The following is a 15,476-nucleotide window of genomic DNA, read 5'->3' on the forward strand; positions in this document are numbered from 1 at the left end:
TTAAAGACCTGTATCAAGTCACCTCTGAGTCTACGCTTTTTTAGGGAAAACAGATTCATATGTTTTAGTCGATTTTCGTATGATTTATTTTTGATATTTGGAATCAGTTTTGTGGCTTGCCGTTGTACTTTTTCCAGTCTGTCAATGTCTTTAATGAGATTCGGTGACCATACGGAAACAGCATATTCCAAATGTGGACGAACTGACGATTTATATAGCTTGTTAATGAGTAATGGACTTTTGAAATCAAAAGATCGCGCAATCAGTCCTAGAATCTTATTTGCTTACCTGCCCTAATGGTACAAGTGCACAGAGCAAGTGACAACTTCAGTCTTCCTAACATGTCTTCTGGCATATGCTTCCCCACCTTGCAATATCCCTTTGGTAATGAAAGGTTGTGACATAAAACAAGTCCCTGCAAGTGGCAGTCATGCATGATGGACTTGAGAGAGAATCATTGCTCCACCACTGACAGGAGACCTTTTGGTCCATAACTAGGTCGGATGCAAAAAATAAAATGAGGTGCCAAGACAAGAGGGAGGGAAGAGGGTAGAGGGGAGTGGAGTATGTAGGGGATAGAATGGGTGGGGGTGGTTCCTATGCCTTTTTCTTTTGACTACTTCCCGTGTAAGGGCAAAAAAACCCTTTGGTATATGTATGTAATAAATAAAATAAATAAATGCATAAGTATAGTTAAATAATAAACAAACAGGTAAATAGTCAATAATAATAGACAGATAAATAATAATAAATGAAAATCAAGCAAATAATAAACAAACAGTCTCAAGGGATTGACAATGGGTCTCTGGACTGAGACCATGATTTCCAACTTTGTATTTCCTCCACCTTTTCGTTGTTGGTAGAGATGACAGTGGTTGACTACTCACATCCTGCTTACATCTATAACCCAGACACAGAAATGGTTCCAATCTAATACAACACAAATAACAATCCAAGAAAGATCCTGAGGTGCGGATGAGGGCCTTTACCAGCCATCGTATGGGTGCAAGTTTCCAATTAATGAAACTCAAAGTAATACTTATTATTTAGAAAAATAAATAAATAAATAAAAAAGTGCAGTTGAGGTGTGATGATTGTAATCTTGGATGTAGATCCAAGACCCACAAATGACAGCCACTTGTCTTAGCCTTCCAAACACATAAGGTAAAGGTGAGTCTGAGCCACAGCCCAGTGCCTCCTGGCATCAATCTTCACCATCACCCTAATAAACTGATACAAAATGTAACTACACACATACACCCTCTTTATGTGGGGGGGGGCTACCATTTACTCAAATATTAAACTGAAAGGGTAGTGAGGTTAAGTTATATCATGCATTGAGAGAGAGAGGAGAGGAGAGAGAGCAAGAGCAAGAGAGTGAGAGTGAGTGAGAAATAACTTTTGTTCCTACCCCTCCCCTATACTACATTCTTTTATACCACCATCGGCCACCCTAACACAGTTTTTTATATATATATATTTTTTATACCTCAACAGCCTCCAGCCTGCTCACTTCATGCCCAGGGTGGGGCACCCCTTCCTTGGTAGGAGTTACATCCTCCCCTTCTGAGGCTTTGTCTTCTGGACACGTTGCTGCCACTGGCGTTACCCCAGTTACTGTTTCAGCCACTCTTGGCTGCTCGTCATCGTTACCAGCTTCCTCTTCTTCATCCTCTAGTTCCCCTTCCTCAAGCTCTCCTTCCTCCTTGTCGTCCTCCTCCTTTCCCGCTCTCTCGTTTTCTACTTCCATCTTCCTGCAAAGAAAATTTCGAATTCTAACGAATTTTGACGGTAATAATCATGATAATTCTTATGTCAGATAAGCAAAACAATATTTTGTAATAATATATATATATATATATATATATATATAATATATATATATATATATATATATATATATATATATATATATATATATATATTTATAAAACACTGACCATCCTATTTCCTGAACTCTGTACACAGAGACAGCGATAAAGCATTCCCGTGCAATTCAACCTACAAATGGAGAGGAATTTAAATGGAAATGGGTGGGAGTCGGAAGGGACGAGAAAGGAAGTGGGAGAGAGATTTGTATTTCGTAGTCGATAGCCAACGGTGTAAGAGAGAGAAAGAGGTGGTGGGGGGGGGGGGGTCAAGCAGGCGGGGATGTGTTCATGCACTAAAGCACGTTCCCACATGTATACAGTACAGGTTCACACACGCATGTTCGCGCGCGCGTACATACACAAGTGTACACACACATTATATATATATATATATATATATTATATATATATATATATATATATATGCGAATAAATCATAAAAACGTGATTCACAAAATATATAATAAAACCACTTGGAAAATAAAATGAAAGGTGACCGAACGTGTTTGTCTATTCAAGATATTTTCCTAATTTGAAAATGTCTTAAATAGTCGAAAACGTTCTGTTACCTTTCATTTTATTTTCCAAGTGGTTTTATTACATATATATATATATATATATATATTAATATATATATATATATATATATATATATATATATATATATAAAATATATATATTGTGTGCGCGCGCGAGAGCAAACGATCCCGTATATCACATCACACGACTATTGCATTTATTAATTTCGAGAATTATCGGTATGCTAGCCCCTAATCAAGTCATGATAAGTGTATTATCCTTAGTTCACGTTTTCTTGTTTTATATTTTTAATAGTGCGAAAGTAGATTCTGTCTGGCAATAAATTAGTAAAATTTACTTAATCTAATTTATCGTATATATATATATATATATATATATATATATATATATACATATATATATATAATACGCATCTATTTTCATATTTCTTATTTGTCCCACAACGTTATATAATTGGGAATACTATTTTTTCTGTGCCCTTTAGTTGGCCTTTCAACCCATACTAACTGATTCTTTCAATTTCTATTCCTTTACATTATCTGAAGAAGATGCACTTCTCTCTTCGCTCCTCCAATGTGGGTAATCCCTGTTTTTACAATCTCTCCTCGTCTTACCAGCCAAATTCAGGATCATGTGTGTGTGTGTGTGTGTGTGTGTGTGTGTGTGTGTGTGTGTGTGTGTGTGTGTGTGTGTGTGTGTGTGTGTGTGTGTGTGTGTGTGTGTGGGCGCGCGCGCGCGACTTCATGCGCGCATTACATCATTATATTTTTCACTTAACTTGCATGGTAAATCGCATCAACAAAACTAACACAACTGTAGTGTTTATCTATATCGGCAATAGTGAATACAATAAAATCGTTTGTAGTTAGCCAGAATCAATTTCTGTAAACGCCTCCATATTGAAAAATGGCGTCGTCTTACGATCACCCTCAAGAAAGGATACCATAATGATTATGCAGTCTTCATCCGTGCAGTACGGTTACGCTCATTATCCTGAATATCTTTGCGACTCGGAACGAAATCAATAACCTACGTCATCGTGGCAAAGGAATTAATAAACGCTATTTAAAAAAAGCGACACGTAGACGACCCCGTGCTGAATAAAACCGCTTGCCGTGTGAACACGCACGTCAACGGACAGAGAATCCCCCATCCGCGTTCAACGGTACGATACTGCGTACGTCCCCAAAAATATCCCAGCGCATAATGCTCAGTACCTATACTGAAATGAACAAACGCGAAAAATATACACTTATTTAATATATCACTTACTGTGTTTTTGTTTAGTCATTATGTAATTTCACGACTGGCCAATTGTTTGAATGCGTTACTAAATATATTGTTGTAGCATACTTAATTCCTAATCTTACATACACCTACGTGAAACATTTCTAGGACAGTTCAATTCAAACCACTGTATCCTGCCTATTTTGGCAAATACAATCCTGATCACCAATTAGATTACTAACTGCACCTACTGACCCTGTTGAATATATCCACGAACCAAAATCAATACTAGTTTACGTTGAAGACATTTCTCAGCAAGTCTAAAACTATCACACCCAAGGAGAAAATGAAACAGTAATTGAAGGGCAGCATTGCTGGGGGTGGGGAGAGAAGTGAGAAATAAGTGAAAAATATAAAGCATAGGCCAACTCATTTTCCCGATTCTAATGAGCATGACTCCGCCCATGGCTTTGAACAGCATACCATGCATGTTCATACAGGTACTCTGCAGTATTATTCCGCTCCACTATCATTTCAACTTTCCTCCTTTTCAATTTAGATTACGAGAAAACCAACCTCCTAAATCTGACAGTAATAAATATATGATAACCTATGACAAGTGTTCACCTAAAGTAGGTCATGAAAACGGGTCAATATCTCGCCTATGCACACTCCATGCACAATCTTATCCAGAATTCACTTCCACCGACAAAGTAACACAATTGATTCTTCACTTTCCACACAAATCCTGTGATATTTATGAACTAATAACTAATCATACTGTACGAAGTTCATGAAAATAAACGATTAACTTTGGAATCTACTGTGCAGTTAGAAGCACAACCTTGGTTCTATCGAACGCTGTTCTACGCATACGTATTACGCATACTAATCAATATTACAAAATGCCTTGTCAGCCCTCTATTTCTTAAAACTATTATTATCATATTCCCATTATAAATAGGCACTACCACATTTTTCTTCTTTATACAAAATACCATGAGTAATCCAAGGCACGACAGGGTCCCTGAGCGAGGCTAGAAATACGATACGCCCCTCCCCGGTCCTGAAGGCCTAAATCAAACTAATTTCATAAAAAGGTCACAGGAATACATGCAATACGAAGAAAATATAGAAAAATGAAGAGGTTGGGAAGGCATGAAGAGGAGATGGAATGGCGATTAATTGGACGTACTTGTTTCCGAAAATCCTTTGTTCCACTTACCTACGCCATTGATATTTTCAAAGTTTATTGTTTTAATGTATTGCTCTAGGCATAAAACCATTCAGCTAATATGCTTTGGATCAACCGTCACTGTCATCATATGCATTTGGGCGTTATCCTTTGTCACAGCCATTTTGCTAATGGGCAAGCTATTCACAAGTTCCTTCCTATCATAATCTTAAAATGTGGAGTCTCGATTAACTAGACGAAATATGAAAAACAACAAAGGTGAACCCATAACGCTACTTGCATTGGTTCAACCTCATATGCCACGGAAGAACAACACAAGACTGTAAATTCGCGAGGGGAAAGGAAGGGCGACCATGTTTGAACGACCACCGCAGATATACCAACAAACCAACCAAGCTTGCAATGAACCCAGCACCCCGAGCGAGGCTACACCACCACCTCCCGTCACTTCCCAGGATTTTAATTTCGCGTTTAGTCCGGGATCGAAATTTTGTTCCTTTACATAATACAATCTTCATGTATTTCTTCAGAGCAAAAGCTTATATACATTTTAGCACAATATCGGCTGATATGGAAGACTTTTAACACGATTCCGAATGTTAAAACAAATCACGCAAAATTGGAATTTCAAGGCCATCAACCCTAAGCACCCTTAGGTTCAACCCTCTTTTAACATTGTAATTCCTTGAAGTTACGGTGTAATATTAATACATAAATCTAGTAAAGTGTGCATTACTCCGACCTACGGGATTTTGCCCGGAAATCGCGCCTACAAGTCATATCATGTCGTCCCGCTTTATCGCCTTCCATTCATGCATAGGAAAACACTCATTCTTGATAGGACAAGTTAGGACGATTCACTACTTGTACATCGAGAAGTTGATGTTAATGCTGTGTTATTTACCACTGATTTCCACTAATGGTGTAAACGGGAATTCATCATAGTTTCAACAGACTCATATCAACGAGCAGTAACGACCAACTACTGACGTGGCAAGCTCTCCTACCACCACGAACGCCGCTTGTGCACAACATTATTGGAATTCACATTCCGCAGAATTAAGATAATATACTGAATTATAAAGTATAATTACACTATAAATAAATTGAATAAAAATACACATATTTTAAATTAATTATATTACATATACTGGATAAAATGTAACGATTTGTTGTCAATTTAATTATTTTACATCATGTACTTCTACTCATCCAAGAATAAGCCTTCTATCCCCCCTCCCCCACTTATGACGTCATCCGAAAGTCGATACAGACAGCTAGTAATGTCAAATGGCAAAATGAGTTATTGTCCTTGATGTAATAAAAAGGAAAGCAAAAATAGCATTATCAGTATAGGCTCGCTACTTTCAATGTTACCATATTCTCTATTGTCATACAGAAACGATGGCGAGATGGAATACCACAACCAAATAAATACAAAAATAGCTTCCTAGGTTTCCAGGTTTATGAAGATGACTAATTATTTTCTTTTTTCATCTTTCTAGTTTTGATACTTGGCCAGAAATGTCTTTGGTACTTCATGTCCAAGTCTATGGTTAAGAATATCATAGATGCGAGAAAACAAAATACCGAGACAAAGTGGAGTATTCGCAGTTTGACATGTCGCCTAAACATGTCTTTCTTAAACCATAACAGCGTGAACTGTGGCACGTAGAATCTATTGGTACTTGATAAGGATGAAGTATTTATTGTTAATCTCACATAAAGGTCAAAACATTAATAAAAACAATAGATGCAAATCTAATCCAGGAAGGAGAATTCATACTTTATAATACTTTCCAAATTATTGTAAACAAATAATGAACATGACTGGGAATGTAAAATGGCGTCCTGCTCTAACACTCGCTACAGTAATTTATCCTCACTGCAACCAGACGATTCTGTCCGGCTGGAGAAGGCTCCTTCTCAATAAGATTATAGATATATTTTTTCAAGTTATGATATTTTTTGGTTCTGAACTTTAGTTATTAGTTTCTGGCGTGATCAAACAATTTTATTCAGCTGGGGGACGCCCTTCTGCAACGAGATGGTTGAAATTTAATTTTGTATCATTTGATAAGTGAATATTGGATATCTAATTTACGTAAAGAACCAAAATCACCATCTACTGCTGCAAGGATGTATCATTTGGATTTAGTAGTGGATGTAATAGTGATGATGATGATGATGATGGTGGTGATGGTGGTGGTGGTGGTGGTGATGATATTGTTAATACCTAGCCAATCACACGCTCAAACACACGCAAATGTGCATGAAAGTTTCACAAAAATTGCAATCCGTTACTGTCTCCCCCATGCAAAGGTCATAACATTACCAACAGATTGGTCAGAACGAGCTCTGAGTTCTTATCCTGAAGAATAAAGTGTCGATCACGAGTCCAGCATATGATTCAAGACTAGGGTGAATAACGAGCATTCGCGTGCGCACGCGCGCGCACACACACACACACACACACACACACACACACACACACACACACACACACACACACACACACACACACACACACACACACACACACACACACACACCTATATATATATATATATATATATATATATATATACATATATACATACATATATATATATATATATATATGTATACATGTGTGTATGTAATGCACACGTGTGTAGACACATACGTACACAAAAGGAAAACGTACACACTCTTGGGTGGAAGCCAAAGAAGGCTACCGCGCGAGTAAGAAAGGGCATAAACACGAAAACAAAATGAATCCGTGATAACTTCGAACCTAAAGTGTGGTTCTAGGAACTACAGTAAATAATGATAATAGTAATAATAATAATAATAATATTAATAATAATAATAATATTAATAATAATAATAATAATAATAATAATAATAATAATAATAATAATAATAATAATAATAATAATAATAATAATAATAATAATAATAATAAATCGGACATCATTTGCCCGTTCACTTGACAAGGACGAAGAAGAATGGTAAATATCATATATAGAGAGACAAATTAATAAAGGAACGAATAAATAGAAAAATAAATAATAGATAAATAAGAATCTCAATTCATAGCTACGGAATCGAGTCTGGCCCGCTTCCCGCACGGAAATCAGTCACAAATGAGCGTACTGTGCCTCGCTGCACGGCGACCATAACACATGAACAACTTCACTGACAGACTCGTTTCACGGGTTGTTTTCCCCTGGTGTGATTAAAATCAGCTGACGACAACCAAAAATAAATCGTCTGCAGGTTATATGCGCGAGTGTGTGACTCACCATGGTCTTGGATCACGTGTTGGACTCGTGATCGACAGCTATTTCCCTCCCGGAAGAGAGCTCACATATGATCGATTTCTGGGTAATGGTGTGACCTTACACGCATACACACCCCAAACTCCCCACCCATGAGAGTTGGAGTAACGACCCGTAGCGCAGCAATACTGAAATTATTTCAGCCATGGGCGTGATTCGAACCCGTCTGTGTGTGTGTGTGTGTGTGTGTGTGTGTAATAATAATAATAATAATAATAATAATAAAAGGTTTATTTCTATTACAGTGGTACACTGACAATAATACATTGGAAAAGTTGATTAAAGATATAAAACTTGGAATATATACGTGGAGCAATTTTACAATGAGTTAATTATGTGCACAATAGATGGGATAGCACTGTTTTTGTAGTGTGTGTGTGTGTGTGTGTGTGTGTGTGTGTGTGTGTGTGTGTGTGTGTGTGTGTGTGTGTGTGTGTGTGTGTGTTATTGTGTCGCAATTTTGTCTCAAACCCAAACCCAAACAGAGTTCAGACAGAATGAATTAGAAAAAAAAATTGTGAGATTCTTGAAGGCTTTGAACCGCTCATCCCCTGAAATAGGGGAGAAAGTGTTTTTTTTTTTATCTTCATAAATACATTTATTTGTAGAGAGTAGTTTAGGTAAAGTCCAGGAAGGAGCAGATGTACTTTATCCTCTAACATTTCGACATTATTCTTCACCATGGTCTTGCATCACGTGTTGGACTCGTGATCGATAATTATTTCCCTCTCGGAAGAGAGCTCAGAGCTCATAAATATAACTGATCTATGGGTAATACTGTGACCACATACGCACACACACCCAACTTCCCGCCCACGAGAGTTGGAGTAACGAATCGCAGCGCAGCGCTATTGAAATAATATAAACCCTGGGCGGAATTCGAACCTGGGTCTCCTTAGTGGCAGCCGGGAACTCTACCAACTGCGCCACATTCCTACATTTCTTTACGTTAGTTTAGGGAGCAAATACACAAGATAATGCAGAGCATTGGCTGTAATTGTAGTAATCGACTCACGAAAGGGAACTGGGGTAACGATCGTCTGATTCGTTTTTCAAGCCAGTGCCCGGGGCAAGTTGCCTTGTTTACACGGGGCAAGTTGAGAGCCGGACCCTAGATCGACAAATGTAGCTAGGACTCAAGCATAACGACAACAGGCAAATTCAGAGGCAAGGCAAGTGTGCAAGTTACTTGCTACAAGTTACTTGCCGTGTGTGAACATCTGCTTGACAAAGAAAACTGATGTTTACAAATGACAAGTAGATGTTTATACACGACAAGCAGATGTTTACAAATGACAAGCAGATGTTTACATACGGCAAGAAGATGTTTACACACAGCAAGTGACTTGAACACTTTACTTGGCTCTCAACTTGCACCGTGTCAACGAGGCTTAAGCGCCCAGTAACAATCGTTGAGCGAATGTCACAGACATGCTGCCAGTGGCTAACGAGAAGAGATAACCGGGGGCTGTGTCCAGCTTCATGTTATCTCTCATATCTCTCACAATTTAAAAATAAAATCCCCCTTGCCTGATGGATTGTTGTTTGATACAATTCTAATGGACGCAGTCGAATTAGATTATATTTCACATACTAAATTAAATAAGTCAATTTAATACTAGCTTTGGTAAAAAAAGAAAAATAATATCGCCAAAGCAGATTTTGTTGTCGATCATGTTTCACAAGAAATTGAATTGTAATATTCTTCATTGCTGAATATTTCTATATAAATTAACCTACTGTATGTGTGAATATATCTATATAAACTGACATACTGTAAGTATGACAACATCACACAGTGAATGAGTCATTCTTAATTACTTTACACGATTAGTTCGTTGATTGAAACTTAGTAGATGATGTTATGAACAACAACCGTTATATTATTCGCGTTTGATATCAACAGATGAGCGGAATAAATGACTTACTGTTTATATATGTCAATGCTTTAAGAAAAATATAAAAGAGAGAGAGAAAAAAAAGTGTGGAACCCATGTCATCTTGCCATAGTATACGAGCCTTTGTGGAACAAAGATAGGACGAATGGGGCTCAAGGTGGAGAAAGAAGACGAAGAATAATGAAAAAATTCTGTTCTGACGTTCCCGTCCACAGGGTTTTGACCACAATGTTGACGACAGTGAACATACTGGATGGAATAAAGCAAATTATCATAATTTAGTGACAAATCTCTCAAAGATGCGGTTGCCAGATGGATGAATTCAAGCATTTTCGTTACTTAGTCTCAAATTTGTCATAAGAGTTCATAAAGCGAAGTAAAGTAAAATTTTGTACAAAGGCGGTAAGTGGCAACTTAGAGATGTGGAGCAGGGCCCTTTCACACGTATCGACTTTTCGTCGTGCGCCGTCCACGTCACGACGTCGTGCACTCAAATAACCATGGTTGTCTATAGACGCTTTCACACGTCACGACCACGGTCGTGAACGGCATACAAGGCACGGCATGGACGCTTAGCTATTTCACTTGCCTCTCGAAGTCGGTTCTGCACACAGTTCTGCTTAAGAGTGACAATGGAGGAACTTGATATAGACGTTGAATTATTAATTAGTTTGGTTCAGCATAGGCCAGTGCTCTGGGACAAAAGCCTTGAGAGTTACAGGTCCAGGGCAGGAACCACTGCAGCGTGGAGGGAAGTCTGCAATCACCTGAACCCGGACTTTGAGTATATGAGTGATGAGGCAAAGAACAAATATGGTGAGTACATTTTATATCATTGTCCAGTGTGTCGTGTGGCCATAAAGATTATTTTTGTGTTAATGTTTTCAGTGTTTGTTCAAAATTCTTTCGCGCGCGCGCGCGCGTGTGTGTGTGTGTGTGTGAGAGAGAGAGAGAGAGAGAGAGAGAGATTCACCATGACCTTGGATCACGTGTTGGACTCGTGATCAATAGCTATTTATCTCCCGGATGATAACTCAGAGCTCATATATGACCGATATATGGGTAATGCTGACCTTACACGCACACACACAACCAACTCCGCCCACGAGAGTTGGAGTAACGAATCGCAGCGTAGCGATACTGTGTGATTTACTATAGTCTTGGATCACGTGTTGGACGTGTAATCGACAGCTATTACCGTCTCGGAAGAGAGCTCAGAGCTCGTGTGTGTGTGTGTGTGTGTGTGTGTGTGTGTGTGTGTGTGTGTGTGTGTGTGTGTGTGTGTTTACCTAGTTGTATCTTACGGGAAGGGGAACTACGCTCGTGGTGTCCCGCCTTTGTATCTCCCAGTGTTTAGTTTGCTTTTAAATTCGTGAATGGTTTTTGCACACACTAATGTTTCGTTCAGTTTGTTCCAAGTGCCCACCACTCTGTGTGGAAAACTGTTCTTCAAATCTCTTCTATAACTATCTTTTTTGAGTTTCTTTCCATGCCCTCTTGTATTTCTCTTTTCCCAATTTAACAAGTCCTCTCTATCGAGTATTTCCGTATCCTTCATGATTCTATAGATGGTCAGTAGGTCGCCTCTCTCTCTTCCTTGCTTCAAAGTCGGTAACTCCAATTTATCCAGTCTCTCTTCATATGGCAAGTTTGAAAGTGTTGGAGCCATTTGTGTGTGTGTGTGTGTGTGTGTGTGTGTGTGTGTGTGTGTGTGTGTGTGTGTGTGTGTGTGTTCAGTTCCGTACTGTCGAGTCCAACAGTCACGTGACAAGTAAGTGCGAGCGTCTTATGTCTTTGATCCATAATGTTTGTTGAAAATGTGCATCAGGCAATTTCAACTGAATGAATTATAAGAAATCACGTAAATCCGGATATTCAACATGAAACTTACGTTATCCAATAGTTCCTGACTTGATATAACCTAGCCTAACGTAACCATTCCTTAAATAAAAAACATATCTTTCTAATGAAATAATAATAATGATAATAATAATAATAGTAATAATAATAATAATAATAATAATAATAATAATAATAATAATAATAATAATAATAATAATATTAATAATAATAATAATAATAATAATAATAATAATAATAATAATAATAATTAGTAATAATAATAATAATAATAATAATAATAATAATAATAATAATAATATGCTGCAATCGAGAATTCTGACGAAGATTTAATTAACGGAGACGATTAAAATCGCCTGACAACAAACAGAAGAAAAGAAAAAGTAAAGAGTGACGCAAACAAGGTCATCATATTAAGACAATAGAGAAGAACTTGCAGTAATGGATTTAAATTGGGCAATTTCAGAGTTAAGAGGGAAATAGGCAAGAAATGGCTTACTAATGGGGGTGGTCAACGAATGGAATAGCAACCATGTGCAGTGAGCGCTGAAGCTATCGGTTGTTTTAAGAAACGGTTAGACAACTTTACGGGTGGGGATGGTGATAATGGACATGGAACTGCCTAGTGTAGGCCTTATGGTCTCTTGTAGTCTCCTTCATTCTTATGTTCAAGGAAGGGGGTTCTTCATGGAGGGTGGGGGTAGGGTGGATGGGGTTGGCGTGTTCTCGTTAGGGAGGGATCTAATCTGGTTTGGCCTGCTCCGGTATGGCATGGTCTGTTTTGGTCTTCTATGGTCTGGTTTAGTCTCACCTGGTATGTACTGGTCTTGCCTGGCCTAGCTTAGTCTGACCTAGCCCGACCTGGTTTGATCTAGCCCGATCTGGTCTGGCCAACCCCGACCTGGTCTGACCAACCCCGACCTGGTCTGACCAACCCCGACCTGGTCTGATCTAGCCCGACCTGGTCTGACCTAGCACGACCTGGTCTGACCGAGCACGACCTGGTCTGACCTAGCACGACCTGGTCTGACCAACCCCGACCTGGTCTGACCTAGCACGAGCTGGTCTGAGCTAACGCGACCTGGTCTGGTCTAAATTGGTCTAGTATGCTCATTCTCCATTGTGAACTATTTACGCGTGATCTGGGTGGTTAGGGTCATGTTCTAGCAAGACTGTTAGACAATGTTCACGTCGGTGAAGAACAGCGTTTCCCAACCTTTTCCGACCATAGCACCCCCTGTTGTCATGTCTAAGCATTCCAACACCCCTATTTTGTTATTAGAAGGATAAAAGAAAGTGAAGTGTACTGCCTGATTTATCTATTTTTTTATTCCTTAGAACTAAAACAAATTGACAATATCGTTTGTAGAAGAAATAAGAACACACTAGAAAAATGAAATAACATGGAAAAAGTCAAATATGCACCACTGGGTAATCAATGATACTTATATCGATGCGATTTTTGTGTGCATCACTTCCCAGCACCCCCGGGGGGGGGGAGACACGCTGGTGTAGGGCAACTATGTGGTGGCGACGCTTGTCTCACACGTATCGACTTTTCGTCGCTCACAGCACGACTTCGTGCTCTCAAATAATCATGGATGTCTGCGGACGTCACGACCACGACCCCGTGTGAAAGCGTCCATAGACACCCATGGTTAAGAACACGAAGTCGTGTCGTTGACGGCGCACGGCGAAAAGTCGATGCGTGTGAGACAAACCTTTGTTGGCCAACAGGAAAAAATAAGATAAATAAGACCTTTGTTGTGTAGAATTATACATTTGCAAGTTACAAAAAAGACAATTTAGATGAAATCATTCGTAAATGGACTTGGAGCGTCGTGCAATATTCAATTTACTCTTAAATCAATTAAAATCGTTAAGAAACGAAGAGGAAGAGGAAGTAGAAGAGAGTAGACCCCAATCTCCTTTCTCCCACAGAAAAAAAAAATGCATTTGGCTTCCAAAAGGGGATATAATGGTCGGAAACGAAAACATCTGGTAAATCTGGAAGGATGCCAACATTCAGTGAAACTCCGTGTCCTCCTCCACTCCACTCCACTTCACCCCAATATCTACTCCACCCCCCCCCTCTCTCCCTCTCTCTCTCTCTCTCTCTCTCTCTCTCTCTCTCTCTCTCTCTCTCTCTCTCTCTCTCTCTCTCTCTCTCTCTCTCTCTCTCTCTCTTTCTCATTCCATCCCCTCTTTAGATAAGTGAATGATTTGGCAGAATGAGAATGAATGAAAGAAATGACTAAGGAATCAGTAAGTAAACAAGTTTGAATAAATCAACGAAGAAATATTTAAATGAACAAAAGAATAAACATAAGTAAATTTTGGTAAACAAATAAATAAACGAATAAATAAATAAATAGATAAATAAATAACAAATTACCTAAGTGACATAATGAAGTGTTTAATGAAAGAATATTTTTTAATGAATTCATGATATTCAACTCTGGAAAAAAAGATGTCCGTTAGACCCGAGAGCATCTGATAGATAGTAAACAACTTGCAACACTTTTTCCTAAACAGGCGTGACCTTGATTTTGAACTCTCAAGACCTCAAGGTCAAGGGACTTAAGACGTGCTGTTGATATCTATCTTTTTTTCTGCGTTTTAGCAACACGTGGCCTAAATTTTACTTTTCAGAATAATCTAGAATCGTTTGCAAGCATTACATGTCGAAAATAGGTTTTACCTGATTTTCTAATTAACTTTATTTGGCTTTATGTTTTGTTTTTTCGTGTCTAATTGAAATGTAAAATTTTAGTTAGTCGTGTTGAAAGCGTTCGGCAGGGTTTGCGAAAAGTTTTAAAGTTAACTCATTTTCGATTTTTTTTATTTTCACGACAGCTTTTGGATCGTAGTAGGAAATGGATGAAAATTAAATTAATTATAAATAAAATATAAACGTTATTACATTCATATGCATATCAATAAGTAGATAAGATAAATATATTCATGATTTCTGAGTAAAGTTGCCAACAAACCACCGAGCAAATACGACAATAAAATGTAACATTGTTGGATAAAACGGAATTCGACCAAAAGCAATACTTCTTCCTCCGGACTTTGTTTGAATGAGGTTATACAATATATACATACATAGATACGTAGATGCGTGGATACATAGATACGTAGATGCGTGGATACATAGATACGTAGATACGTGGATACATAGATACGTAGATGCGTGGATACATAGATACGTAGATGCGTGGATACATAGATACGTAGATGCGTGGATACATAGATACGTAGATGCGTGGATACATAGATACGTAGATGCGTGGATACATAGATACGTAGATGCGTGGATACATAGATACGTAGATGCGTGGATACATAGATACGTAGATGCGTGGATACATAGATACACAGATACACTCAATACGTTGATATATGAATACATGAAAACATGAATACATGAATACATGAAAACATGAATACATGAATACATGAATACATGAATACATGAATACATGAATACATGAATACATGAATACATGAATACATGAATACATGAATACATGAAAATATGAATACATGAAAACATGAA

General features: G+C 38.2%; 2 protein-coding genes across 10 annotated transcripts in view; one reads left to right on the plus strand and one right to left on the minus strand.

Annotated features, from left to right (window-relative positions):
- LOC143035043 (uncharacterized) overlaps nucleotides 1-9,193 on the minus strand; it is a 47,036-nt gene extending 37,843 nt beyond the window's left edge. For 3 of the 9 annotated variants that reach the window (XM_076201505.1, XM_076201504.1, XM_076201497.1), the window contains exons 1-2: nucleotides 4,266-4,294; nucleotides 1,490-1,754 (exon numbers count right to left, since the gene is read on the minus strand). In XM_076201505.1, the coding sequence (XP_076057620.1) occupies nucleotides 1,490-1,754; nucleotides 4,266-4,279 (279 nt within the window). In that variant the 5' untranslated portion in view covers nucleotides 4,280-4,294. Of the gene's footprint in view, nucleotides 1-1,489; nucleotides 1,755-1,940; nucleotides 1,984-4,265; nucleotides 4,295-4,833; nucleotides 5,209-5,737; nucleotides 5,848-9,171 lie in introns of those variants that run through there. The other 6 variants (XM_076201503.1, XM_076201499.1, XM_076201498.1 and 3 more) reach the window with 6 other exon arrangements.
- Nucleotides 9,194-10,508: 1,315 nt separating this feature from the next.
- Nucleotides 10,509-15,476, plus strand: part of LOC143034896 (uncharacterized) — a 25,241-nt gene continuing 20,273 nt past the window's right edge. Inside the window, exon 1 of the mRNA XM_076201240.1 lies at nucleotides 10,509-10,870. Coding sequence (XP_076057355.1) covers nucleotides 10,687-10,870 — 184 coding nt within the window. The 5' untranslated portion in view covers nucleotides 10,509-10,686. The remainder of the gene's footprint in view (nucleotides 10,871-15,476) is intronic.

This window comes from Oratosquilla oratoria, chromosome 18 (assembly GCF_046742065.1).
Source record: "Oratosquilla oratoria isolate Oo_2021 chromosome 18, ASM4674206v1, whole genome shotgun sequence".
NCBI classification, from domain to species: Eukaryota; Metazoa; Arthropoda; class Malacostraca; order Stomatopoda; family Squillidae; genus Oratosquilla; species Oratosquilla oratoria.